General features: G+C 40.6%; 1 protein-coding gene across 1 annotated transcript in view; it reads right to left on the bottom strand.

Moving 5' to 3' along the window:
- Nucleotides 1–14,771, bottom strand: part of TESPA1 (thymocyte expressed, positive selection associated 1) — a 37,160-nt gene that overhangs the window by 14,740 nt on the left and 7,649 nt on the right. Inside the window, exons 3-4 of the mRNA XM_058168670.1 lie at nt 3,447–3,483; nt 2,280–2,383 (exon numbers count right to left, since the gene is read on the bottom strand). Of these exons, the coding sequence (XP_058024653.1) occupies nt 2,280–2,326 (47 nt within the window). The 5' untranslated portion in view covers nt 2,327–2,383; nt 3,447–3,483. The remainder of the gene's footprint in view (nt 1–2,279; nt 2,384–3,446; nt 3,484–14,771) is intronic.

Genomic DNA, 14,771 nt, shown 5'->3' with positions numbered 1-14,771 from the left:
CAGGTGACCCTGAGGACACAGATAACTTCCAGGTGGCCTCAATGACTCTCTAAAAGAATGCAAATGACCCAAGGAGTATAAATCCTTCCATTCCCCACCAGCTGAAGAAGCTTCTTCAGCTCTGACTGGATGGTAAGGAATGGAAGGATTTATACTCCTTGCAGATAGCTGGTCATTTGCATTGTTTTTAGAGAATCGTTGAGGCCACCTGGTGGTTTACCTGTGTTGTCAGGGTCACCTGAGTAGTGCAAATGGACAGAGGGGGGGGAAGGGATACGACATCATCTATCTGCAGTCTACAACACAGTCCTTTCAATAGTTCCAGGAAGGCTCCACACCCATTTTCAGGTGACCCTGAGGACACAGATAACTTCCAGGTGGCCTCAATGACTCTCTAAAAGAATGCAAATGACCCAAGGAGTATAAATCCTTCCATTCCCCACCAGCTGAAGAAGCTTCTTCAGCTCTGACTGGATGGTAAGGAATGGAAGGATTTATACTCCTTGCAGATAGCTGGTCATTTGCATTGTTTTTAGAGAATCGTTGAGGCCACCTGGTGGTTTACCTGTGTTGTCAGGGTCACCTGAGTAGTGCAAATGGACAGAGGGGGAAGGATACGACATCATCTATCTATCTATCTATCTATCTATCTATCTATCTATCTATCTATCTATCTATCTATCTATCTATCTATCTATCTATCTATCTATCTATCTATCTATCTATCTATCTATCTATCTATCTATCTATCTATCTATCTATCTATCTATCTATCTATCTATCTATCTATCTATCTATCTATCTATCTATCTATCTATCTATCTATCTATCTATCTATCTATCTATCTATCTATCTATCTATCTATCTATCTATCTATCTATCTATCTATCTATCTATCTATCTATCTATCTATCTATCTATCTATCTATCTATCTATCTATCTATCTATCTATCTATCTATCTATCTATCTATCTATCTATCTATCTATCTATCTATCTATCTATCTATCTATCTATCTATCTATCTATCTATCTATCTATCTATCTATCTATCTATCTATCTATCTATCTATCTATCTATCTATCTATCTATCTATCTATCTATCTATCTATCTATCTATCTATCTATCTATCTATCTATCTATCTATCTATCTATCTATCTATCTATCTATCTATCTATCTATCTATCTATCTATCTATCTATCTATCTATCTATCTATCTATCTATCTATCTATCTATCTATCTATCTATCTATCTATCTATCTATCTATCTATCTATCTATCTATCTATCTATCTATCTATCTATCTATCTATCTATCTATCTATCTATCTATCTATCTATCTATCTATCTATCTATCTATCTATCTATCTATCTATCTATCTATCTATCTATCTATCTATCTATCTATCTATCTATCTATCTATCTATCTATCTATCTATCTATCTATCTATCTATCTATCTATCTATCTATCTATCTATCTATCTATCTATCTATCTATCTATCTATCTATCTATCTATCTATCTATCTATCTATCTATCTATCTATCTATCTATCTATCTATCTATCTATCTATCTATCTATCTATCTATCTATCTATCTATCTATCTATCTATCTATCTATCTATCTATCTATCTATCTATCTATCTATCTATCTATCTATCTATCTATCTATCTATCTATCTATCTATCTATCTATCTATCTATCTATCTATCTATCTATCTATCTATCTATCTATCTATCTATCTATCTATCTATCTATCTATCTATCTATCTATCTATCTATCTATCTATCTATCTATCTATCTATCTATCTATCTATCTATCTATCTATCTATCTACCTATCTATCTATCTATCTATCTATCTATCTATCATCTATCTGCAGTCTACAAAACAGTCCTTTCAACAGTTCCAGGAAGGCTCCACACCCATTTTCAGGTGACCCTGAGGACACAGATAACTTCCAGGTGGCCTCAATGACTCTCTAAAAGAATGCAAATGACCCAAGGAGTATAAATCCTTCCATTCCCCACCAGCTGAAGAAGCTTCTTGGATGAGAAGTGAAACATCTTCAAAGAAAAAAAAACAGAAAGTCCAGTTGCCTCTTGAAAAAGCACATCTGGGACACTTCCTCACTATATTCTGTTACAGAAGGATCCATAAGGTCTTGACTGCATCCTTGGCCAGTAGTAGTCTCCACTTATATATGGTAAAAGATGTTTATCCTTTTATTCAGGCCACGCTCTCCACAAACAAGCTTCATGCTTACCTGGAAGTGATCTTATTAGTGCTGTCTACCATGTCATCGGAAGCCATGTTGTGATCTAGACAGAGATCCCAGGCTTGGAAGGCCAGGCAGCACCTTTGGAGATCCTGCCATAAAAGAAAGACAGTGAAGAGAAACCTGGACCGTCTGGCCCAAAGGAAGCATTTGCTGAAGAAGGCAGATGGTCAGGCTTGTAGTTATGCCAACATCCACATTTAGAATAGAATAGAATAGAATAGAATAGAATAGAATAGAATAGAATAGAATAGAATAGAATAGAATAGAATAGAATAGAATAGAATAGAATTCTTTATTGGACAAGTATGATTGGACACACAAGGAATTTGTCTTGGTGCATACGCTCTTGGAGTACGTAAAAGAAAAGGTACGTTTGTCAAGAATCATAAGTTACAATACTTAATGATAGTCATAGGGTACAAATAAGCAATTAGGAAACAATCAATATCAATATAAATCGTAAGGATACAAGCAACAAAGTTACAGTCATAAGTGGAAAGAGATTGGTGATGGGAATGATGAGAAGATTAATAGTAGTGCAGATTTAGTAAATAATTTGACAGTGTTGAGAGAATTATTTGTTTAGCAGAGTGATGGCCTTCGGGAAGAAACTGTTCTTGTGTCTAGTTGTTCTGTTGTGCAGTGCTCTATAGCATTATTTTGAGGGTAGGAGTTGAAACAGTTTATGTCCAGGATGTGAGGGATCTGTAAATATTTTCACAGCCCTCTTTTTGACTCGTGCAGTATACAGGTCCTCAACAGAAGGCAGGTTGGTAGCAATTCCCAAAACTAAGGTAAATTATTATACTGTGATTCCATATACCTAATCGTAATTATTTTTTCCACTTCAGTGGGATTTATTCACACCCACAAAGAGCATAGAGCAGTATTCCTCAGAAATTGTCAAGAATTGGCAAGTTTAATAAATTAAGAGTAGCAGCACTAAATTATGTTTCCATTTTGTCAGCAAATATAGGTTCTATCATTCAAAATTAGGGAACTGAAATCCAATGTAATTTAAGAATCTTGGAGCCGTGATACATAACTGGGATAAAGCTACAATCTATATTTGCAGAAAAACACCATTTAATTTAACAGGATTTTCTTTTCAGCAGATTTGCATAAAAGTTTGCTTGAGTTTCTATTTCTTACCTGGATTCTACTCTTGTTTTCTCCAGGAGCAGCACTGCTGGAAAGAGGACAAGAAAGAGGTTTTTGCCCTTAAGGAAGCCAAACAACACCAAGCAGCCTCTATAAAGAGCAGAGATTCTATGGCTCTTGTTTCACCACATTGTTTAATCTAATTTTCATATCAATTACTTTTGTCCTAGTCAGATTCCCTTTACATTTTGGAAAATAATCTTACTGACATTTAAAGTACACTGCTCTTCATCTGAGCATCCAACAGCAAAATGAGCTTGAGATTAAGATAATGAAGCTTTCGAACATTTTTAACACAAGGGTCCTTAAGACCTGGTACTGGTGCTTGGTCTGTTAGGAACTGCGCCAAATCCATTCTGAAACCTGGCTTACTATGTGACCCACCATAATAATACATCTCAGCTTGGCTAAGTCAAGACTTTCATGGTTCTGAATGGAAAAAGTGACATTATGCTGTGAAGCAAGTTCTGAACATTGATGGCACTTGGTTATTACCTTTAAAGCCCTCCATGGCTTGGGGCTAGGTTATTTGAAGGACTGCCTACCCCCAATTACATCTACTCAGTGCTCCAGAGGAAGAAAGGAGGGTATGTTGCAGGACCCAACTATCAAGGAAGTACCTCTGGTGGGACCTAGAAAAAAGGCCGTCTCTGTGGTGGCTCCTTCCCTTTGGAACATCATTCCCCCAGAGATAAGATTGCCCTCCCATCTTGTTGCTTTTCCTCAAGACATGGTTTTTTTCAGTGGGCTTGTGGACCCCACTTGGAACCTTTCAAGTGGATTGTCTGATTGCGTTTTCTCAATATTTAATGTTGTATTCCACCTGGAGTCATTGGGTGTGAGTTGAGTGGCTATATAAATATGAGAGAGAGGGAGGGGAGGGAGGGAGAGGGAAAGGGACGGGGGGAGAGAGGGAGAGAGGGAGGGAGGGAGGGAGGGAGAGAGAGAGAGAAACAGGAAGGAAGGAGGAAAGGAAGGAAGGAAGGAAGGAAGGAAGGAAGGAAGGAAGGAAGGAAGGAAGGAAGGAAGGAAGGAAGGAAGGAAGGAAGGAAGGAAGGAAGTAGGTAGTGGATATAGATGTAGGTAGATAGATATAGAGGTAGAAGATAGATAGATAGATAGATAGATAGATAGATAGATAGATAGATAGATAGATAGATAGATAGATAGATAGATGGATGGATGGATGGATGGATGGTAGAGAGAATAATATTGCCTAGGGAAAACTGTGACCAACTTTTAGCTTAGCCATCAAGCTCTCAGAGCTCTGATACTGTCCATTCATTATTTCACTTCTTCTGCTGCAAAGATTCATGGCAATCCCAAGACAAAATCCCAGGAGCCACTATTTTCTAGTTTAAAGGACACCAGGCTGGCCCATCCTTCCTGGGGGTGTGTGTATAGGATAAAGAAAACAGTGACAACCAGTTAATAGCTATTTAGAAACACATTTGAATCAGTCTATCTTGCTATATCATACGCATTCCACGACTACAAAAGTAACCAACGCCATATTCATTTGCATACTTGCAAATGAGAAGTGTATACCCATTTTGCCTCAGTTATCAGTGATAATAATTGGGCAGACTGTTCTCAGCTAATATCAAAAACCCAGAAGAATCCAAACTCCTCTGGCACCTGCTCTAGGACCTGCTGTTTTTCATTCTGAGCAAACATTTGCTAGGAAAGTTCTTGTCTGCTCTTCACAGCCCAGCTGCTTTCTTACCAGTATTTCTGAATAAGACAGTAAAACTTCCTTGGAATTCAGTTCAACCATACAAACTTATGGAGATGGATCGCTTTTGACTGGACCCCAAGGTAAGCAAAGTGGTTATGAACGCATACAGGTGTAAAGCTAATCAGGGATAGCTCTTGACACAGCAGAACAAGCCTTGCAAACCAGCTACTACACCGCTTTCCAATGCTTTTTTATCCTAGTTAAATTGCATGCTTGTTTCTTTTTCAGTTATACAACAGCTCCCTCCAGTGGACAAAGTATGGATCAGCGGCTTTGGTGAAAAAACTATAAAGTAGTTACAGGTATTGACTTCATATTCAGAATAGAATAGAATAGAATAGAATAGAATAGAATAGAATAGAATAGAATAGAATTGAATTGAATTGAATTGAATTGAATTGAATTGAATTGAATTGAATTTTACTGGCCAAGTGTGATTGGACACACAAGGAATTTGTCTTGGTGCATATGCTCTCAGTGTACATAAAAGGAAAGATACCTTCATCAAGGTACAACACTTACAACGCTTAATGATAGACACAGGGTACAAATTTAATACTTAATGATACACTTAATGATACAACACTTAATTCAGGGCAATATTTGGGAAAAATTAAAATAAGTATTTGAGAGAAGAATTCATACAAAAGGAACATTTTTAGGAAGGGAGTATCTGCAAATCACCCTACAAAATGTCATGGGTTTCTGTGTACTCTAAAACACGCACCAGCACATTCTTAAGAAGTAATTCTGAACACCAGGTCAATGGCATAGATGACAAATAAATTTATTTAGAACCACAACCAACAACTGGCCCTTGGTCTCAGTGTGCAACCACAAGGCTCAAACTTACAGATGAATATATTGTGTGGGGCACCTGTAACTTTGGTGCTTATTTAAACTGCATAAACTAAAGCCACATAGGTAAGATCAGGGCTTACATAAGCTGGAGAAATGTTTTTCCCCCTCTTTTTTTATTGAGCCTTGATAAAAAAAATTAAAAGTCTATTTCAGGTGAAACTTGATATATTTTACCTTGATAAACTTCATAATTTCATGAACATGTTTGCAGTTGTCTTGGACAATTATGCAGATTGACTTCCTCTGGGATGACTTCCCAACCTAGCCTGCAATATTGGTATAACTTGGAGGTCTTCCATCTAAGTACTACCAAGCCTGACCCTGCTTAGCTTCTGAGTTCAGACTTGCTGGGCTTACTTGGTGGCAGAAGCCGCAGGAGCTACAATGCCAGGAAGCTGCGTCCAGCTACCTTTTTAATTTCACATAATGCTTAGAGCCGAGCAAAAAATCATTTCTGCAGCCAAGAACTATATTTTTGCTTATAAATTATGTTAACAGTCAATCTGGTAATTATGACCAAGATAACATAATGTCACTGGAGAGGAATTGCTGTCCATATCTTCCTGTTTGTTGCAAAGTGGAAGAATAGGGAACATTGTAAGAAAAAAAATGCTTTACATCAGCGGTGGGTTTCAAAAAAATTTTTACTACCGGTTCTGTGGGTGTGGCTTGGTGGGTGTGGCTTGGTGGGCATAGCAGGGAAAGGATACTGTAAAATCCCCTTTTCCTCCCCATTTCAGGGGAAGTTTACTGCAAAATCCCCATTTCCTTCCTGGGACAGCTGGGACTTGGGAGGCAGAAAATAGATGGGGGCGGAGTCAGTCAGAATTTTTACTACCGGTTCTCTGAACTACTCAAAATTTCCACTATTGGTTCTCCAGAACTGGTCAGAACCTGCTGAAACCCACCTCCGCTTTACATCTATCAGAAGCATCAGATATTCTATTTGGCATCCTATTTTACAAAGAAGCCACAGAAAATGGCTTCAAGCGTGGCAAGCAAAAACTGAAGAAGAAACGCATGCAGAGTCATCCTTGGTAAGAAGGGCGATCATATAAATCTAATAAATAAATGAAATCTGGCTACACGTTAAAGCTGAGAATGAGAAAATACACCACTATAGAAAATAAAATGATAGATACAGCCAGTGCAGCATTGCTCTAAGTACTCATCTAGGACAAAATATGGAAATATTACTGCAAGTTCTAGTCCCACCAGGCCCAAGGTTGACTCAGCCTTCCATCCTTTATAAGGTAGGTAAAATGAGAACCCAGATTGTTGGGGGGGGGCAATAAGTTGACTTTGTATATAAATATACAAATAGAATGAGACTATTGCCTTACACAATGTAAGCCGCCCTGAGTCTTCGGAGAAGGGCGGGATATAAATGTAAATAAATAAATAAATAAATAAATAAATAAATAAATAAATAAATAAATAAATAAATAAATAAATAAATAAATAAATAAATAAATAAATATAGATGCTGTCTTCAGCTGGTTCTGATTTTAAAAAAGAGAGCAAAAGGGGTGTGCATAAGAGCACCAACATGCCTACCGTCCCTCTCCTAATGTTCCCTTTGATTGTATCCAATTTCATATACCGTATATACTCGAGTATAAGCCGAGTTTTTCAGCACGTTTTTTGTGCTGAAAAACGTCCCCTCGGCTTATACTCGAGTATATACGGCTTATACTCGAGTTTTTTTTTTTCTTCTTTTTTTCACATTATACCGGATGGCGCAAACTTGGCGGGCTTTTGCATTAGCGCGGGGAAGCCCTGCCGGTGCAGTGAGAGGGCGGGGCGGGGGAGTCGCCAGCCTTCTCGGCTGAGGGAGGGAGGGTTTCCCTGACCGGTAGCTGCCTCATTTCCCTCCCTCGGCTTATACTCGAGTCCCCAGTTTACCCCAGTTTTTGGGGTAAAATTGGGGACCTCGGCTTATACTCGGATCGGCTTATATTCGAGTATATACGGTAGTTATTACATACTTATGATTACATTTATGCTTATATATCGTATAGTTATTTCATGCTTATGCTTATATATAATGTTGTGATAAATAAATAAATAAATAAAATAAAATAAAATGAATAAATAAATATATCCGGGTGGAAATGGAAACATCAGAATAACTCAAATAAAATTTCAGCCAGGTTGATTTAGATACCTATTTAGATACCTAGAATCAGCCCTGGTGACACCAGTGGTTAGAATGCAGCACTGCAGGCTAATTCATGCTGACTGCCGGCTGCCAGCAGTTTGGCAGTTCGATCCTGACCAGCTCATGGTTGATTCATCCTTCCATCCTTTCCGAGGTCAGTAAGATGAGGAGCCAAATTGTTGGGGGCAGGAGGCTGACTCTGTAAACCACTTAGAGAGGGCTGTAAAGCACACTGAAGTGGTATATAAGTGTGCTATTGCTATTTCCTGATCAGCCCAGCTTTGAGACTCTGAATATCCCACCTGTGCAGGAATTTAAACAGAGCTAAAATTATCTTGATCGATTGGTTGTAGGAGAAGGAGTGGCAGAACCTGTGGGCTGAGTTAAAAGAGGGATCAGTCTAAAATCCCTACATCATCTCAAGCGAACTAAGTCCAACCTCCCTCAAATTCCTTGGACCCTTATCTAACTCTAAGCAGGTGCTAATATATTATTTGAGAAGATCCTGTGTCTGAGTATAGCAATAAATCAGTTTAATTGGAGTAGCAATTAATCAGTTTAATTAAACCTGTCATAGGTGGACCTGATCTTTCACCTTGACTTTGGTTGGTTTTATAAGAGTTTCTGTACCCTTAAATCTTCTCCTTCTTTGTATGTCCGTAGATCAACTTACTACTTTTTACCTTGTCTTCCAATTATTTTTCTCGTGTATGTCATCTGTTGCCCATTACATCACTGTTCTTCCTGACTTCTTTCTTTCCATCCCATTCAATTTATCCCTCTCCTCTCCTGTACCCAGCCAGCATGTTCCTTCCCAAGCTTGTCTCCTCTGTTGCCTGCCTGCTCTCTTGCTGTTCTTTTTATCATCATCACTAGTCACAAAAGCTAGTCCTCCTCCCTCGTTCCCTTAATTTGGATCTCCAGCTTAGGATCCAAGTCTTCCCGAGTTCAGGACTTAGCCTTCACCTTTTCCTCCTGTCTCCTGAGATGTCATGGACCTTCTGCTACTACTGAAGGGAACAAGGAGGGTGTCCAGGAAGAACCCAATGGCTTGTATGAGTGTTAACATGCGCATAAATACTTTTTTGTGTCACTCAAACTTTTGGTGTGTTATCTCTGTGTAGGAATGTGTTGGACTTCATCTGGGAAGAAGTCTTCAGCCAACTACTGTGTCGTGTCCCACTCCCACTCTGACGAATGAGTCAAGGAAGTCCGTAACAAACTTGGCAACGAAGCCTCTGCAGCTTGCCAAGTTCCTTCGAGGTTTATCAGGGCAGGCAGGAGCCCAAGTTGTGACTTCAGCGATAGAGTCCGATATCAGCAAACTAGATAAGACTTTGCTTGACTCAAGGTTGGAATATAGGCTGTGGGGTGTGGCTCCATGACTCAGCATTTATCCAGGCCTGCCCCACCCTTCCTTCTGCTGACGTCGCCTCTCAGATCTCCGGAAGTGAGGGTCCACCCACTCTAAATTGTTTTCAGCTGGATCTGCTGTCAGTGTCTGGGAAAGGGAGGGGTCAGAGGGAGTAGGCCCGGGTAATTCCACCACCTGGCTGGCTTCCTGCTCTGAAGGCTGAGCCAAAGGAACACACACTGTATGAGTGAGGTTTATCGGGCTTGTCCTCCCACTCCTGGAATCCTCTCTGGGCATGGGGCCAGGGCCGGGGGCTGGAGGCATGACAGGCCATTCATCTTCATTATCAGACTCAGAGTCTGATAAAAGGCCCGGTTGGAGACGGGAGGGGCCCGGCTGAGGAGAGGAGGGAGGACGAGTCACAACATTCTGTATGTGGTACATAAGGTAGCTTTGGGTCATCATGCTCTCTCAGTCTAAAGTACCTCTGGTTTATTGTAGTGATAGTATTAGAGGGCACCCTTATATAAGCTATCTGATGGATGGGAGGGAGGGAGGGAGTCTACATGCCCATTTCTTAAAGCAATCTCCTCTTAGAATGTTATTTTAAGAAAATGCAAGTATTTTATCCATGGTTTATCCACTGGAGAAATACTTAAAAGTTTTACAATTTTTCAAACTTTGAACGTGTATATAATTTAAAATCAACTTAGTCTGGGTTCTGAAAATCTGTGAAGTTTGTTCTGTGGTAGGTCTTGGAATTTGGAGGAAGTGAACACAGTGGGGACATTCTGTTTATACATATGTAAAATCATGACAGTATAGTTAATTAAACTGAAGCCAGCATTCTTCTCTGTGTTGGGTCTTTCACAGATACTGTTTGTGTTTACAGCTATACTATTAGAATAGAATAGAATAACAGATTTGGAAGGGACCTTGGAGGTCTTCTAGTCCAACCCCCAGCTTAGGCAGGAAACCTGACCCAAGATGGCAAACCTATGGCACGCGTGCCGGAAGTGGCATGCAGAGCCATTTTTCCTGCCATGCGAGCTGTCGTCCAACTCACTTGCAGCTGTGCGTGCATGCATAGCCCAGCTAGTGTTCAGGTCTCCAGTCTGCATGCGTGCAATTCAGGGGACCCAGCTCGTCTTCAGAGCTCTCCTGCGCATGCGCGTGAGTTTGTGCATGCACGTGAGAGTACTGGTGTGCAGATGGCGTTCACATGTATGCATTGCATGTACGAAAACCACACTCATGTGCAGATGGTGCAGTTGTGTGCAGCGCAGACTGGGCCATGCATGGAAGCTGTGCGCATGCGCAGATGGTGCAGATTCTCACGCAGCGCATGGGGAGGAGCCACGCATTAGCGCAGATGGCACGTGCGTGTATGAAGCATGCAAAGCACATACCTGTTCGGCACTCGGTGAGTAAAAGTTCGCCACCACTGCCCTACACCACTTCAGACAAATGGTTATCCAATACATTGTGGATTATATGTTGCAGAGTCCAATTACTGACCATGGCAGAGACAATTTGGGACAAGATTATTTCCTGATTCCCTCTCCCCCCTAAAAAAAACTAGAAAGTTGCCTTCATATTAATGAAAATTCATATTGCTCCAATTTCCCCCAAATCCCCTTACAATTTCATTCCAAGGCAATCACTTCAACTTCATCTTGTGCTTAATGCAAGAATGAAAAGAGCAGCCATCTAGTCTCATAAGTCAAATTTTAATTCATTATTTAACATTTTGAGCAGTCCTTTTTTTTTTAACGAAAGCTATAACTATATTTGCTGTATTTTTTATTTTTGTACTTTTTGAGTTTGAGTTGGTTGGGAGTTAATATGGTTTGTTGTTGTTTAAGGGTGTTCTATCTTAATTTTCATAGGCTTTATTCCTTGCTTTGGGCTTTTCAACCTACAAAATTCATAAAAGAGAGAGTGTGTTGCATTTCCACGTACAAGTCACAAGAGGGAGCAGCAGAATAAATTCACAATGAAAAGATTACACACAGGAATTTGCAGTGTGTACTTCAGCAAACAGACAAGACAGGAAATTCCTATCTGCATATTTATTTATTTATTTGCTTTAAATTTACTCTGTTGCTCCCACTGGTAACTTATACCTAAGAATACATGGTACACATAAGTAGCTTGCAAGAGCAAATAAAGCCAGCCTTCACAAAATCTTAGATATGTTCATTTTAAATTAGTTTCCCTTTACTGTGACTTTATATTTATATCCCATGGATATTTACTTCTTCCTCATCCTCTATCTATCTATCTATCTATCTATATCCCAACCTCAAAGTTCCAGATGGTTAGAACTCAACTGAAGCAGCAGATCTGGTTTCCCTGTATTGAATATAGCTTACTTATGGCTTGCTTACTTACTTAAGCGCCGAGGTGGCGTAGTGTTTAGAATTTACTGCAGGCTACTTCAGCTGACTGCTAGCTAAAATTCAGCAGTTCAAATCTCACCACCTCAAAGTTGACTCTGCCTTCCATCTTCCGAGGTCGGTAAAATGAGGACCCAGATTGTTGAGGGCAATAGGCCGACTCGGTAAACCGCTTAGAGAGGGTTGTAAAAGCACTATAAAGTGGCATATAAATCTAAGTGCTATTGCTATTATAAACAAACAACTATTCTTTATTATTCAAAAAGTTTTTATTAGTCAAAAAAGGTTTATACAAATACATATCAGGTATGGTAAATTTTCATTTTTCTTATCTAAAATAAGAATTTTACTCAAATTTTTTAACACATACAACAGCCATAAGGCAAGCAGGTGACACGAAGTAGCTAAGTTTGCAAATTTTAAATACGTAATAAAGAAGAGTCAAGAATAAACAGAATATCGTACAAAAGAGAATAAGGAAAACCAACACAATCCCAAATATCTTTATCACTTCCTAGTTTTGGATCTCAGAACTCTGGGTTCAGCCTGACCCAACTCCAGGGCCGCAACAGCGGCAGCCGCTTCAGCCCCATGATCTATAACCTCCCCTTCTTCAATTCCTGGGTCATCTGATTCCAGGAAGGCTTTGTGTTCCTCCACATAGGCCGTAGCCTCCGCAATTGTACTGATTTTTTCGTAATGCCCTCCCGGAAAATCATCAATCCCTCTGGCATCAGCCATCTGAAGCCCACTCCCTTCTGGTACAATTTGCTTGACAAAAATAATATTTCTTTCTTTTTCACGTACCTGTCTGGGAATCTGCCTCAGAATGGCTATCTCCTGCCCCTGTAAATCAGTGCCCCACTCCTATGTTTTCTAAGAATTTCATCTCTCGTCTCTCTTCTCACAAATTTGACATGAACCTCTCTGGGAACTGCATGCGTGCATATTGCGAATTAACTCTATAAACTCGATCCACATCCCAATTCATGAAATCAACACCTCTCCCAAGAAATTCTCCCAACAATTTAGTCACAACATCTCTCAAGTCTTCTTGGTCCACTTCTTCCAAATTTTGAAACCTAAGGAAATAAGACATTTTATCCATCTGTAGTCCAAGCACAGCATTGCCTGTCGTCTCCTCTCTTTTCTGCACTGCCGCATCTCACCCTCAAACCTTCCACTTTCTGCTTGTTTTCTGCTGAAACTTGTTGAGTATCCTTTAAATCCTTTTGGATAGTCACAATTTCTGCTCTTATTTCATCAATTTCTTGTCCATATTAGATAACTTTTCCAAAATTCTCTCCATCTCTCCAGCAGTTGGTCTCTGACCTTTGCCATTAAGGAAAAAAATACAAAATCCTCAGGCAGGCACAGTATCCTTGTAATTTCCTCCGGATCCACCAGGGGCACTCACAGGAGCAACGAGTCCAGAGTACAGTTAGTCAACCAGGAAGCCGAAGGAAGTGATGTCATCAAAATTCTCATAGTGAAGGCGGAAGCTGGGCGCCACCACTGTTCCCCAGAAGGAGGGGCCTCAAACCTTCCCTCCTAAATTTCTCCATCACCTCTTCTCTCCAGAGCTCCACAAAACCGGTAATCTTCTTATTTTAAGTTCTCCTCTCCAGAATAACTCGTGCTCCTTCCAACCGCAGGGGAGAAAACCCCCGCACTCCGGGCACTCCACTCACGTTTACCGATATTCCTTCCTTCTCCTCCTCAATTCTTCTCCGTGCCCTGTTCACCACCAGGCTGCTGCAGTTATAAATCCAATGCCCCGGTGTCACCGGGCACAGCGGCCCAGGCGACGACCAAAATAATGGCCGCGGCCTGTGGCCTCCGAACCCCGCCGAGCCTAGGACGCGCCAGCATCGGTCCCCACAGTCCTGTATGTCGGCTGGGAGACCCCTGGCGAGCCGTCCGTGCGGCAGGTGTCCTTTTCGGAACACCTGGCCCCTGAGGGCCTCGGCGGCGGCCGGATTCGGGCGCTGGAGGCAGGAGAAGCCTTCCAGACGTCCGTTGCCGCTGGATACCGGAAGTCGTCTCAAACAAACAACTATTCAACTGCCTTGATAATTTATTAGGAAAGCAATAAGACAGATGATAACGGCTCTAGAAACACCCTGACCTGACCTGATTGATTTGCAATGCAAGTTCCAGAGGCAAGTGAAGAGGGAAAAGTTAGAGAGGTCAAATCTGGATATTTAGGGCTGTGTGTTGTTTCAGGATTTATTCACGTCCTTCAGTTGCCTGTCTCCAGAGCCATTTCTAGACTGCAGATTGCTCCCTCTGGTGATTGATACATGAAAATAGAATAGAATAGAATAGAATTTTTATTGGCCAAGTGTGATTGGATACACAAGGAATTTGTCTTGGTGCATATGCTCTCAGTGTACATAGACTACATGACACCCTCCCTTTTATTGATTTTATTCTTCAAAAAGCCCAAAACAAAGAACAAAACACATAAAGCAGGAGTGAAATCCAGCAGGTTCTGACAGGTTCTGGAGAACCAGTAGTGGAAATTTTGAGTAGTTCGGAGAACCGGCAAATGTCACCTCTGGCTGGCCCCAGAGTGGGGTGGGAATGGTGATTTTGCAGTATCCTTCCCCCAGGAGTGGGGTGGGAATGGAGATTTTGCAGTATCCTTCTCCTGCCATGCCCACCAAGCCATACCATGCCCACCAACCCACGCCCATAAAACCGGTAGTAAAAAAAAATTGAATTCCACCACTGACATAAAGTATCAAGATGCGCCCCATAATAAAAATACAATTGTGGGTGGCTCACAAGAACAATAAAA

The sequence above is a fragment of the Ahaetulla prasina genome, chromosome 2 (assembly GCF_028640845.1).
Source record: "Ahaetulla prasina isolate Xishuangbanna chromosome 2, ASM2864084v1, whole genome shotgun sequence".
Lineage (NCBI taxonomy): Eukaryota > Metazoa > Chordata > Lepidosauria > Squamata > Colubridae > Ahaetulla > Ahaetulla prasina.
This window is presented reverse-complemented; position numbering and strand designations above follow the sequence as displayed.